The sequence below is a fragment of the Aulonocara sp. 'chitande type north' Nkhata Bay genome, linkage group LG13 (assembly GCF_057382095.1).
Source record: "Aulonocara sp. 'chitande type north' Nkhata Bay isolate Kocher_YH1m ecotype deep benthic linkage group LG13, A_spYH_male_GT1.1, whole genome shotgun sequence".
NCBI lineage: Eukaryota > Metazoa > Chordata > Actinopteri > Cichliformes > Cichlidae > Aulonocara > Aulonocara sp. 'chitande type north' Nkhata Bay.
Genome location: NC_141356.1, coordinates 16,198,427 through 16,211,675, shown reverse-complemented (window position 1 = coordinate 16,211,675; position 13,249 = coordinate 16,198,427). Strand labels below are relative to the sequence as shown.

At 37.6% G+C, this 13,249-nt stretch overlaps 1 protein-coding gene across 3 annotated transcripts in view; it reads right to left on the bottom strand.

Annotated features, from left to right (window-relative positions):
* cdh5 (cadherin 5) overlaps positions 1-13,249 on the bottom strand; it is a 69,659-nt gene that overhangs the window by 22,038 nt on the left and 34,372 nt on the right. For all 3 annotated transcript variants that reach the window (XM_086258861.1, XM_086258863.1, XM_086258864.1), the window contains exons 3-7: positions 2,411-2,644; positions 1,888-2,167; positions 1,066-1,185; positions 717-884; positions 370-551 (exon numbers count right to left, since the gene is read on the bottom strand). In XM_086258861.1, coding sequence (XP_086114987.1) covers positions 370-551; positions 717-884; positions 1,066-1,185; positions 1,888-2,167; positions 2,411-2,644 — 984 coding nt within the window. The remainder of the gene's footprint in view (positions 1-369; positions 552-716; positions 885-1,065; positions 1,186-1,887; positions 2,168-2,410; positions 2,645-13,249) is intronic.

The window sequence follows — 13,249 nt, the reverse complement described above, 5'->3', positions numbered from 1 at the left end:
CTCTCTAAATGAATTATACAAAAATATGGGACAGCCATGGCAGTTCAGGAATGTTAAATTGAAATACAACAGAGAATTATACGTCAAATATGGTTGCCCCACATTCCTCTTATAAGCCAAACAGGAAATGAACCAGCAGAACTGTTGCACAGGTTCAGCTGGGTAGTGATAAACATAGCTATATGCATTAATTGTAGTAAAAATGCTGATAAACGTACTTGTAATTCCATCAGTTAGACATATCCATAATATATACTATATAATACTAGCATGGATTTTATTAACATAAGATTATACACGATTGATGGGAAAAAAAACAACTTATTTTGTTATGGCTCTCTTTCTACCATTTACACATAAGTCTCCTACCTCTTTGAGCACGAGGTTTCCATCCTTGTTATGGTTGGGTTCAATATTGAATATGTTGCTATTAAGATTTTGAATGGTAAATATGGGCTCCTTGTTCTGAATCTCATCTTTATCCACCAATTCCAGAATCCCAATCGTCTCATCCACCTTGTGGTTTTCTGGAACGTTCAGATCATATTTTGCTGTGGATGGAAAACACACACTAATTAAGACTGAATATTTCTGTTGATTCTGTACAATTTGATAATGTAATGCTTCTAATGGTTCTAAAACCTGACTGATGATAATCTCTTCTTTTTAAGCATCTCTTTATCATTACTGTAAATGCTCATAAAACTGTTCCTTACTTCTGGTAAAAGAAGCAATGTTGTCATTGATGTCAGTTATCTTAATAGTGACCGAGGTGGTGGCTGTGCTGCCAGAGGCCAATCCTCTCATGTCCTGAGCTTTAACCACCACCACATACTCCTCCCTGGTTTCCCGGTCCAAAGTGTTTATCTTGCAGCTGATCACACCTGCAGAGGGACAGAGAAAGAGCGAGACATTTGGAGAGGGTGTTATCTTTCAGGTCAACTCTGACTCATATTACAGTAAAAATAGCTTGAAACCCTCAAGTGATCCTAAATTAATTTGCCAGGATGAAAAAAGGCCGCTAAAGCATGGCAAACATGGTGGGTACCACTGGAGTCAGCCTACCTGTGATGCTGTCGATTTCAAAGGCTGAAATGTCTCCATGGGTCAAAGAGTACCTGAGTTCTGCATTAGCAGTGGTGGGGTCGTCTGCATCAGTAGCTTTCACCTCAACCACTATTCTTCCTAGAAGAAGGAAATAATATACATGTATGATAGAAATCCTCATAGTAAATAGCTGATCATGTTTAAGTGTATGTGTTTTGCAGATGTCAAATGGTTAATGCTTCATGACTAAGTGCCAACACTGTAATTAAAGTCACCGACTTGTGTTTTTCACAGCGAGATGTACTAATGATTGTGACAGGTGTGAGCATAATGTTTCGTTTTGCTTAGGATTTTCACACTTCAGTCTATTTTGAATCTGTCTCGTTACCCCTGTTTAGCAGATGCCACATGCATACTTAAAAAAAATAATGTTTAGCAACTCTGAAAATTGTGTTTCTGTACCTTTTCTTTCTGAGTTTGGGTTCCTTCCTTAACATTAACCACTACTTGAGAGTGTGATGCCTCATTATACTTCAACTGGAAGTCTACATTGTAGATTATAACCGAAAACCCCTATTAACTCTACACCACAACCTTCCTTGCCATTCAGCCATTGTAGGCTGCGTTAACCTCATGTGTGGTTACAATTCTCAGGAGGTGCACGTGGAAGGCTACAATCTAGGGTTAAGAGGGGTTTCCAGTTACATCGTAGGTTTCCACTGCACAGTTAAAGCACGAGGCAGTACAGATAAACGTAAATGCATGAACTTTTTTAACCTGAAATAAGCTGCTGGCAATTCCTTCTACAAAAAAAAAAAAAAAATCCTTGATAATACTTACCTATTCTAGACCTCTCCTCAATGGATCCATTGTATGATTGAGTGAAAACAGGAGTGTTGTCATTGATATCTGTCACCTGGACAACAAATTCTCCAGGGTTTTCTATTCGGTTGCCATATGCATCTGACATCATAGCAGTCAAATGGTAAGCATTCTTCTTTTCTCTGTCCAGAGATTTGGTGACAAACAGGTCTCCTTTATTATCCACGATGAAGATGTCGTTTGCTCCCTCACCTTCTATTTTAAAAACCCCACCTGGGTTACTCTTGTCTGACTTGAGCTGAGAAAGAAAGAAAATAGACCTTTTAATAAATTACTGCAAATAAACTATTCTGAAAAAAAAAAAAATTCAGATATGCATGAAAGAGATTCTCAGCAACAGATAATGCCCCAGATTCACTTTGGATGTTATAGCTTCAACCTGAGGGGGCGTGGCAAAATACCAAAATGCTTTCTCATAGACAGCCATGGCAAGGAGAATGCTGTTTTTGACTCTGAGGTGAAAATACTAATATTAATATACCCGTCCTATCTTGAGCGGAGTCACAACAGGTTTCTCCTCTTCTACATAGAGAGAGTTCCAGATCCAGCCTCTTTTTTGCCGGAACAGCACAGGATGGGATTCCTTTTTGACAATGTCAGCTGGGCCGAGATTCTCTCTTTCTACCCCAGGAAGTCCAGAGTCTTGAGCAGTGATGACGGTCAAGGCCATAGTGGCCATAAGTCCTGTGGTCCACTGCTGGAGCCAAGCCATCATCTGGACAGAAGAGGATAGGATCAAGAAGAGAGAGGAATGAGAGGAAGAGGGGGTAAAAGAATAAAGATGAAAGAAGGAAGAGGCAAGACAGGAGTAAAGGATGCAGAAAGGAACATTGGGGTAGTAAGAGAGAAGAGAGAGGGACCAGAAAGGAACAGAGAGAGGATCACATTAAAACCACTTATCAGCTACAGACAGACCCCTTCACTGTGCACGGGTGAGACTTAGAGTGAAGGCCAAGGACTCTCTGTCCTCCCCTTACAGTCAGCTACTGAGCTCGAGGTCTAGCTATCATTTAGGACCAGGGCTCTTAAAGCTTTTCATCCTGGGACTCCAATGAAACATTTAGCCCCTCATCATGGGACCTGGAATGAAAGCACATCACCACTGTGGTCATATGGGGATCTATTAAACATAGGCTTGTGACCTATTTTAGGTCTTGACCCACTGGTGTAGTGCGAGAGAGCGGCACAGACAGAGAAAGAGAGACTGACAGAGATGCTACAACCACTTACGATGTCTGTCTTAATCAGCCATTAGAAAGGCCACTTTCCATAAAGGGACTTTTTGACATTTGGATTTCTGGATTTTCTTTCTGGATTTTCTTTGTTCTTTTTCAATATAAGGTAGCTCGGGTTTTGTATTCAAAGTTGAATAATTCCGGCAACTCATCCAACAGCTGTAGAGACATAATACTCAAAGCCAAAAAGTTAGCCAACATCATTATTATTCATCAAAAATGTTTGTACAAAGCAACTATAATTAATATTAGAGATGGCACGATACCACTTTTTTATGTCCGATACCAATACCGATATCATAAATCTGGATATCTGCCGATACCGATATGAATCCGATATAGTGTAGTTTTTAATCAATAAAACAGTTTTTTTTAAATATCTTGCTGCATTTCATATAAGTTCATACTCAAGTTTAAAAAACAAACAAACACTAAAGCTATTCTGTTATACTTGTATGCAAAAAATACACTGCACCCAAAATATTTCATAGTTCAGCAATACTGATCAATCTAATGAACTTAAACCTACACCATCCTCCCTATTCTGGTATTTTAAAGAGTACTTAGCGGAAATATTAAGCAACCTAACTAATAGGGTTGCAAGCTCCCAGCAAAAAATAAATAAATAGGGAACCACCCCCCACCCTCCGCCTCCTGATGCTTAATCGCGGTAATCAACTTTAATTTAATGCACGTGTAAAAAAAAAAATGCACAGAAATCAATTATTTTTCCACAATAATTAAATAGATTCAACATCTTTCTTCAACAGAATTGCAGACTGCACAGATGGTACCTTCCCAAAGGAAAAAGTACTATAGCTTACTAGGGTATATATTAGACTTAACAGTTACTATATACAGTAATGGACTTCTATACATTTTACATCAGATCAAAACTTTGGGTGTAAGATTCAGATAATTATTTATTAAAAGCTACACATTTTAAATGAGAATAAGAAAGAAAAGTATTTCTTTGTATCCCCACTTTTCCCTGTTAATGCCCTATCGGCCCCCCTGGCTATACTTTGCTAGACCCGCCCCTGCACAGTTACCAGCTGTCAGCTAAGTAGAAAAGGATAATGGTGTAGAAAGTAATATTAAATACATTCTAACAATAGCCTATCAAGCTTAAACGTGCTGCTGTTGTTTAGCCGCTGGTTTCCTCTTTCTGGTGCAAAGTAGGCCAAAAACAAACAAGAGAGACCTGAGTTGCGACAGAAAAGCCGATCAGCTGATCATTGATCAGTTTCATGATTGAAGTAGCAGCAGGAGAGGGAGGGGGAGAGAGAGGCACTCGCTCCATATATGGGTTGTTAAGCTTCACGTGGGAACACTTTACAAACATTCAGAGATGAACTTACACACTTGCTTTACTTCCCTCTGGGATAACTTTCTCGGAGATGAAATGCTGCTTCAAATGCTCAACCAGACCGCTGACAGGTCTCACATACCACAGCCGCTCTATCACATGACATACTGCTCCTATGTGCTAAGGTTATGAGCCATGAGTTACGCCATGTCGCAAGTTTTGTGAGGTGCTTTCGTGATATTTAATAGATCGGATTACATTTTTTTTTATTTTTCTCCGATATTCGATCCAGTAATTTAGGTCATTATCGGACTGATAATAATATTGGATCGATCCATCTCTAATTAATATATATGAGATTTTGCATTGCAATTCATTCTGATGCATGAAAGTTAATCATGCTGCTAGTGTAGTTAAAAATATAAAAACAATGGGATTAAAGACATTCATAATACACTGCACGGAAAAGACTGACGCAACCTTCAGATCTAAAAAGTTAAACTAATGCAGAAAAGCCTTAAACCGGCATTATTTCTCATTCCCAGCAGGGGCAAGTGCTCTGGTTGTGAAAAGACAATTCTATAGAAGTCAACAAGAAAACACTCTCACTTGATTTTTGACTTCAGTAGGCATTATCCTGATGTCTTTACTGTATGGTCCCAATTGTTTTGCATCTTCTTTATTCCAGAATGACATTAATATTTAAATGATGGTTCCTTTCAAAGTTAGATAAGCGAAAAAGCAGGATATGAAGTAGGGACTGGCTACCTTGTAACTGACAAATCACTACACTATGAGAGTGCAAACCCTCACTCATCGCTTCTGATTTCAGTCGAGCGATATTACCAGTATTAACTGATATTGACCATTTTACATACCTCAGCTTTTTTCCAACACTTGTAAGTCTTACTGTTTTCTTACATTTCCCACCACTTCACTCATAGATTGCATCATAAACCATTGATGTGGTGTGTACTGTAACACATGCAAGCGATTCGCATTTACCTTGACCCAAGCTATCTAATCATGAACAACAGCAATCATTGGATTCATTTATATCAAATTCAAAATTGCTTCCATTTATCGTAAAAACTTGGGCCCAACTGGCACCTCGTTTGATTTATGGCTTTTGACTGATTACAAGTTGGAAGGCGTTTCAGTGCGTTGCATCACTTCTTCCTGCCTGCAAGGCATTTAACACCATTTAACCAAAATGAAAGTGTATGTGGTCCACAAACACCAGCAGTGCAGCAAATCTTCACTTTTGTTGCCAGTCTTTCTTATACTGTTTCACCCTCTCTGTCTGTGTTTGTCTTCCCCATCGTTCTTGTCTCCCCCCACTGGGCCCTATCTAATAAAGCAGAAATGCCAGGGAAATAATCTTCAAAACACTTTAGTCTATATGCACTCTGTACTTCAGTAGATATTTCAGCACAGCCCCTCGCCATCCCAGCAGAGATTAGTGCATCTTATTGTCTTCCAGCCATTAGCAGCAGGGAGGAAGAAAGCAAGATTATGATGAAGGGATTATACTGGCACAAAGTCTCCTCACTCTAATGGTCTAATCTCATATTCTGCTGACCTCCCATGACCTCTTCACACTGCTCCCCACAAATCAGCTCAGACAAAGACTTAGTAGTGTTTTTTGGCCTTTAGTTGACGTCCCTTTGCTTGGGTTTTATTTTTTTCTCTTGTGCTTTCTTTCTTTAGTTTCCTTTCAGGACTAAATTAATTAAACAGAAGTGCATTGTGTTCTATTGCAGTCTAACAGAGACTTGAGTGAACATCTGAGCACCATGTTCATAAAAGTGCATTTGTGCAGCGCTAATAAATATTTGTTTTTCCTGGCTGTGGATCCCCATACGTCTGTCCCCATGGGCAGGTAATAAACACAGTGTGATCAAAACGAAATTAAAAGTTAATACCACTGAGAAATAATGTTGCCTCCAAATACTTTAATTTCACTTGCTATTAACCTTCTTTTGCTTTATGATTTTTGTTACCTTTAAGTAGCTTCAGCATCTGTTTTCCATAACACTGTTATTCTATCTTCTAAGTAAACATTTTTTTTTATTACTTTTACTATTACTTTAAAGCAGTAATCCAAGTATTTGGTGATTTGATTTGATAAAATTACTATTTGTGTCGCTACATTTAAATTTTCCTGTGAGGGCAGTTTTAAATCTATCAGGCAACCTACATTTACCTTATTGGAAATGTCCCCCAATCATCAATCACATAGGCTGATGATAAGCACCTGTAAACACCTAAAGTTAGAAACACTGATGGATGGGTAAATGTGACATCAGAGGATACAAGGGAGAGTGTGAGATAGAGGCAAATGATCCGCTGGTGTGACCCTTGTCAGGATCAGCCCCCAAAAATGAGGAAGACTTTGATCTTCGGGTTCAGGCAGCTGTGGCAAGTAGCTGTCTGTTAGGCATCACCTTTTCTAATTTGAATTACTAAAGTGTTCATTTTTTGTTTGCGGACAAGTCAGCATCTTCCGTGCAAATTATGGGAAACCATGGCAACGACAAGCATGGCAAAGCTGCCAAGGAGGTCTCTGTGAAGCACCTTAAACCCCTTTGAGACCAATTTTATTGCTAGCGACAGCCAAAAGCTTCTACCTTCCACTTGCCAAATGGTCACAGAAAACAGTCCTTTGGTCTCTAGACCTGCGTGAATGGAGCTTTAGCAACTGATTTAAAAGCAAATGCCAGCAATCTCCAGTATCCACTTTCAGTCAGTCAGGTCTAGACACTGGTTGCTTCAGGTTTCTAGACCTGTGGTAACTGAAAATGAATTTTGCACTAATTAGCAAGTATGTGTGTGTTTGTCTGTGGAATGCAGCCCTACAGTCTATTACTGTAGCTTGCCAATCAAGCTTGTTAGCTGATAACAGCAACCCATTCCAAGTAGGATCACTTCTGGCTCCAACATGACAAATATGCCAGCCTTGAGGTTTTGAAACATCGGTTTGGGCCACAAACCAATAAATGATGCACGGCTGCTACAGCTGTCTCTTATGTAGAGTTGACAAGAAAAAAATGTAAATGATGATCATGAGGAGAAGAGTCTGAACCTATCAAATATTGCCCCTTTTTTATTTTCATGCAATACATTACATCTCAAAGTTTATCTTAATTATATTTCAGGGGTGAGTGTGATGTCACAATGCCGATCTGTAAATGGATGACAAGGTGATTTATTTCCCATTCATTCCGCTCCTTATTCATTTTTTTTCCTCTGAAAAACTGGAAAAAAAATAATAATATGCATTTGGTCCCTTCAAACATTTACATCTTCAGTAAATCATATATTAACAGTACATTTCTAATCACTGTATCACCTTTGTTTAGTTTGTCAGCTTCTATGCTTCTTCTTGACATAATCTGAACAAAGAAAGCAATCACACTTTCTGTTGCCTTTAAAACAAAGAACTGTACTCACTAAACTTGCCTTACCCTAAATTTGAAGAAGAATGTTAGCCAAGACTAAAGCTAAAATAAATACAATTACATTAAAACAAAATAAAATAACTCAAAACAAAATTATTTGAGAGTTAATCAAACTCATTAAACCTCCCTAAATTTCACAAACACCATAAATGAAGCAATTTAACATATAAAACATATGCAGGAAAACCTCTTAGGTGACCAAACCTGTGATTTGTCCCATAGCTGCTTAAGAGGACTGCGACTCATTCAGTGTATTTTGATGGCAAAATGAGCTACTTAACTATTAGAATTTTTACTTAAACAATTGTTGACTTCATTTATGTTATTCCTGAGCAATAGAGTTGAAATAAGCACTAAAAAAAATTTAAGAATTGCTTCACCTTAGTCTCAGCAGCAGCAGGGGACTTTTTAAACTGACAACTCAAACATTAATGGAATTGTGAAGGGTAAATCCCCACCTTAGTTCATAATTTAGTGAGTACTTAAAAGTAAAAGACCGAATCAGAGATTGGCATTATTTTGATTCCTGTGATTCACACCTACTTGTTCATTTTGTGAGTTGTATGTTTAGCCAATATAAACTAATATACCACAAATATAAAGGAGTTTAATAATTAATTACTAATAACCATTAATCATTATTACCTTTATAACATTTCCACCTTAGAATGTTGACCAGCAGTTAGAATGCTGCCCTTTATTTTATTTATTTATTTATTTATTTATTTATTTATTTATTTATTTATTTATTTAAGTGTCTCCACAGTGTAATAATTTACACATTTGCCTAACAACCGAATGATCCCCAATTCAGTCATGGAAGGAAACACAAGTCCCCTGGATTGTGTCAGGAAAGGCATTCTGTATAAAAATCTCCCAGATCAAATATGTGGAGCTTCACACTGTGGCAACTAAAAGTAGCTTCAGATGAATAACAATAATTGTTTGACAAAGCTGAACTTTAGCTGTGATTGCATACTGAAAAAAGAAAGATAAAAGTCAAATATCTCACCATCACAACTAACTTTTACACAGAAATGTCACACGTACATTCACAGTTATTTCTGACAGAGAAAAAATCTGTTGGGGGCGTTTTCCCCAAAGGGGCTTTTTTTTTTTTGAAACAGCAATTCCTCCTTCTCTTTATCAGCAAACAGGAAGTGTAAACACAATGCCTTCTGGGAAATGCTGTCGGGTCTACTAATGTGGGGTCATCATTAGTAAGTGGACACACCCTTCCTGGGATTCATTCCTGCTGCTGACTGTACATTTGTCTCAGTTTCAGACTCAGTGTCTCACTGTGTTTGACTAACATTTTGTATTTTGTGTCATTCCTTTTTTAGTTTCCCCGTCTCTTTCTGCCCGTTGACACCTCGCTGCCTCTCTTCCCTCCACGTCTTCTTTCTTTTCTTTTCTCTGACAGTGCTTTCAATACATTTTTCCTCTTAAAAGTCTCCACTTGTGGCTTGTTGTATCTCTCAAGGTGAAAGATGCATGTTGTTTTCATACAGTCTATTTCTGTCCCTGTCTATCATTCCTTCTCCCTTTTCCTTTTCTCACCTTTTTTCTCCCCCTTTCCTTTTCTCCACCCCCATACTCTCTCTGTCTCACCTTAAAAGCAGATCTATATGGAAGCCCGTTTCCGCCACTAAAAAAAAAAAAAAAAGCTAGTATCCATAACTCGAAATTTCGAGTTATTTTCTCGAAATTTCGAGTTATTATCTCGAAATTTCGAGAAATATAACTCGAAATTTCGAGTTACTTTTCTCAAAATTTCGAGTTAGCTCTGCCAATCAAAAATATACGTGAATGAGGTCGCTTTCTTGTTACCCGGAAGCATATGGCGCAGGACCGCGCACTCAAAAACGGATCCCAACAAATTAAAGTATGTTTGCTGATAGTAACACCATGTGATTCAGCTAATAACACAGGGATTTCATCATTTGTGAAGCCAGGCTGAAAACACTCAGCAATCTGTGCATTCACGACTGGATGTAATACCGGTAGCTTAGCTGTAGCATTTGTAGCTGAGGGCTTCAGCTTCCGGGTAACATGGAAATGACGTCATTCACGTAGATTACTGATTGGCAGCGCTAACTCGAAATTTCGAGTTGCTTTTCTCAAAATTTTGAGTTAATATGTCGAAATTTCGAGATAATAACTCGAAATTTCGAGAAAATAACTCGAAATTTTGAGTTATGGATCCTTTTTTTTTTTTTTTAGTGGCGGAAACGGGCTTCCATAGATCTAGCACCTTATAAGAACCCAGATAAATAAACACACCAGTGCACCCAGTTTACCCAAGTTCACCCCTTTTTTATAGTTTAACTCAAGTTTTTTTAATTCTTTGAATTAAAAATGTAAAAACAGACATGCAGATTGATGTATGAAAAGTTACAGGAGTTTTCAGTTTAAGTGTATGTTTGTTTGTTTTTTTAAATACATGACAGTATATATATAAGCTTATATAATAATCACTTTGTAAACTGCAAGTGTCAGACACACAAATCTCACTTGAGGATTATACAAAGTTATTTATGGCATCATTTATCAAAGGCATCTTTCGGAGCTATGAAGAATAAATAACATTCAGGAATATCTGTAATTACATCTGTACATTGTCCGCAGGCAAGTGAGTGTGTGTGAGTGTGACAGAGGAGCAGAAACAGACAGACTCAGAGACACAGTTGTCATTCTCCGGGATGTTTTGTGACTGGCAGACAGATCTGACCTAGTTCTTCAGTCTACCAAAGGCTAAAGCACAGAAGCGAGTCAACAAGACTTCATAATCCTAGCGGTCGCTGAAGGGTATTTGAAGTTCACGTTGAAGTCCTGTTGTCGCGTCTGTGTTTTTGAAGATGGAAATATAATTTGATTTAATCCTTTCTCACTATGGTGGGACAAGAAATCTGTCTTTCCTTCAGTCTGTCATTCAGCATATCTTGACACTTGGTGGATTTGAGTCAATGACTTTTTCTCACAAAGAAATTCAGGCAGATTTGGATTTGCAAGAAGTTAATTACACTTACCAAGTTTACTTCTACTTTTTCCTATCTTTGTTTTTGACTTATCCTAAACCAAAAGTTTTAATTAAGGGTGCCACAGTGGTAGGATGTCTCCGCGACTCAAAACACCACCTCTAATGGGCAGGAAATCTGAAGACAAATCTTAACCTAATAACTCATAACTAAATAACTAAAACATTTAAAATGACTAAAATAAAAATGTGTCCATTCAAGTTTAACTAGTTCCAACGCTCTAAAATCACATCACTTTTTTTAGTTGTTAAAACCAATCTGGTCTTGAGAAGTGGCATCTGTTCCTCCAGTATTAAATTGACAAAGTAAGATCCTTGATGATGATGATTCCTTTCAGATTCTTTTTGCCATAATATAATAATAATATGTCTATAGATGAAATTGTAACTAATTTATGATTTCAATATGCATAACTTGAGCATATAAAATCAATATTCAGTAACATCTGTCCAATGCTTGTGTTGAAGCAAAAGATCTCAACAACAAATCACCACATAGACATCATATCTTTGCTGTGGATAATCATCATCTGTACCTTTAATTAAAATAAAACTAAACGTTTGTGTGCAAAAGCGGGATCATGTAAGTGGCATTTACATGATAATCTATTAAAGTTATCAGCTGGTTTATTTAACATGGAGGTTGTCGTAAAATGAAGCAGGTTTAGTATGAGATTTGCTTGGACTCCAGATCACGACCAAGTTGTTGATTCTTTTGAACAAATTCTCATAGCTGAGAGCTGGCGAAAAGCAAAGCAGAGCTGGAACCATTTTAATGAATTCTATCTCACTTTAGTGCTATTATTGATCACATTTAAATTCATGTCTTTATCTGTTCTGTCTTCCCCAAATTTGGATATTTTAATCATATTTTGTACATTAAATAACAAATTATACATGCAAAGGGACACTAGTTTCTTTTTAATGAACACATCACCATCAGTCTTTAGGTTGTGTTACACAAATATCAGTGTTTGGCACTATTTAGCTTTTTTAGCCGTTTTTGTCACCTTAAAATCAGGAGGTTGTTTATTTGTGGGCAGTAGGAATGCAGAGTGATTTCACAGTCTCAGATCTGTGATCTTCGCCTATTGAATAGTGTAGTGTGTGTTGTAGAGATTAAAACAGGTTTAATCACAGAGCAGCTTCTAACAATCTGTCTGCCAGAAAGTCACACCAGGAGTCATTCACACACACACACACACGCACACACAGCGTCCTCGCTGACACAGTCACTGGGTCACATCAGACAAATCCCATTTCCATACAGTGAATTGGTTATGACTGATGTTGGCCAGCTTATAAGCGATGGTGATAACAAACAGTCATTTGAAAGTAATTTAAAGCCTCAAGTCTTATCCTCATTGGTTTGGACTCAGCTGTCAGCCCCTCTGCTGAAGGCAAATTTTGCAACTACAGCGCTACATAGCAGATAAACAAAATAAATGAGTCTAAATACTGGACTTATGAGTTTCCTTTCATATTAAACATAATTTAAATGACCAAAAATACTATGAGCAATATTTATAATCTAATTATTTCTCAAAAATCGAGCTTCATCTCCAGTAAATACTCCATAACTCTAAGTGGTGCTGACTGAATGTAAAAACAATAAATACATGAATGCTGATTTGCCAGATCAGATCAGTTTGCTGCACTGGAAAGCTTTTAATTCCCCACAGTGGGCATAGTAGTGTGGGAGAGGGAGACCAGTTGGATTATTCCTCACTTTTATTCTTAATTTTATTGATGGCATTTTCCTATTAATCAGTTTCTCAAGCGATCACAAAAAAAAGAAACAAAAACATTTTAAAAAAATCTGAAGTAACAAATGACATTGTGGAGATACACAATGGAATAAGGTATACTGTGTAAAACAAAGAATACAGGTCAGTCCCTTTAAGTAAAACCTTAACTGGGTCTTTCAGTAGTAATCAGTAACTTCAGCTGAGCTAACATCGCCACAGCTGGACAGCTTGTCAACCACACTGACATATCTGAATGAATGAACGGCTCTAATCATGAATCTTGTGTGTTTTTGTGTGTGTGTGTGTGTGTGTGTGTGTGTGGGAGGGTGAAGTCTCCCAGATGGCACCCAAAGGATTTCTCTCTCCAGGAATTAGACCACTGGGTTTAGTTGCATCAACGGCTTTCAATGTAACAAACAAATCAAATCACTTCTATCACTTTGAGCCATAGATCCAGAGTACTACAAAACAACTGTTCCCATATATACAGGGCATATATGCAGGTACACAGAAACACTTTGTCTGTGTAG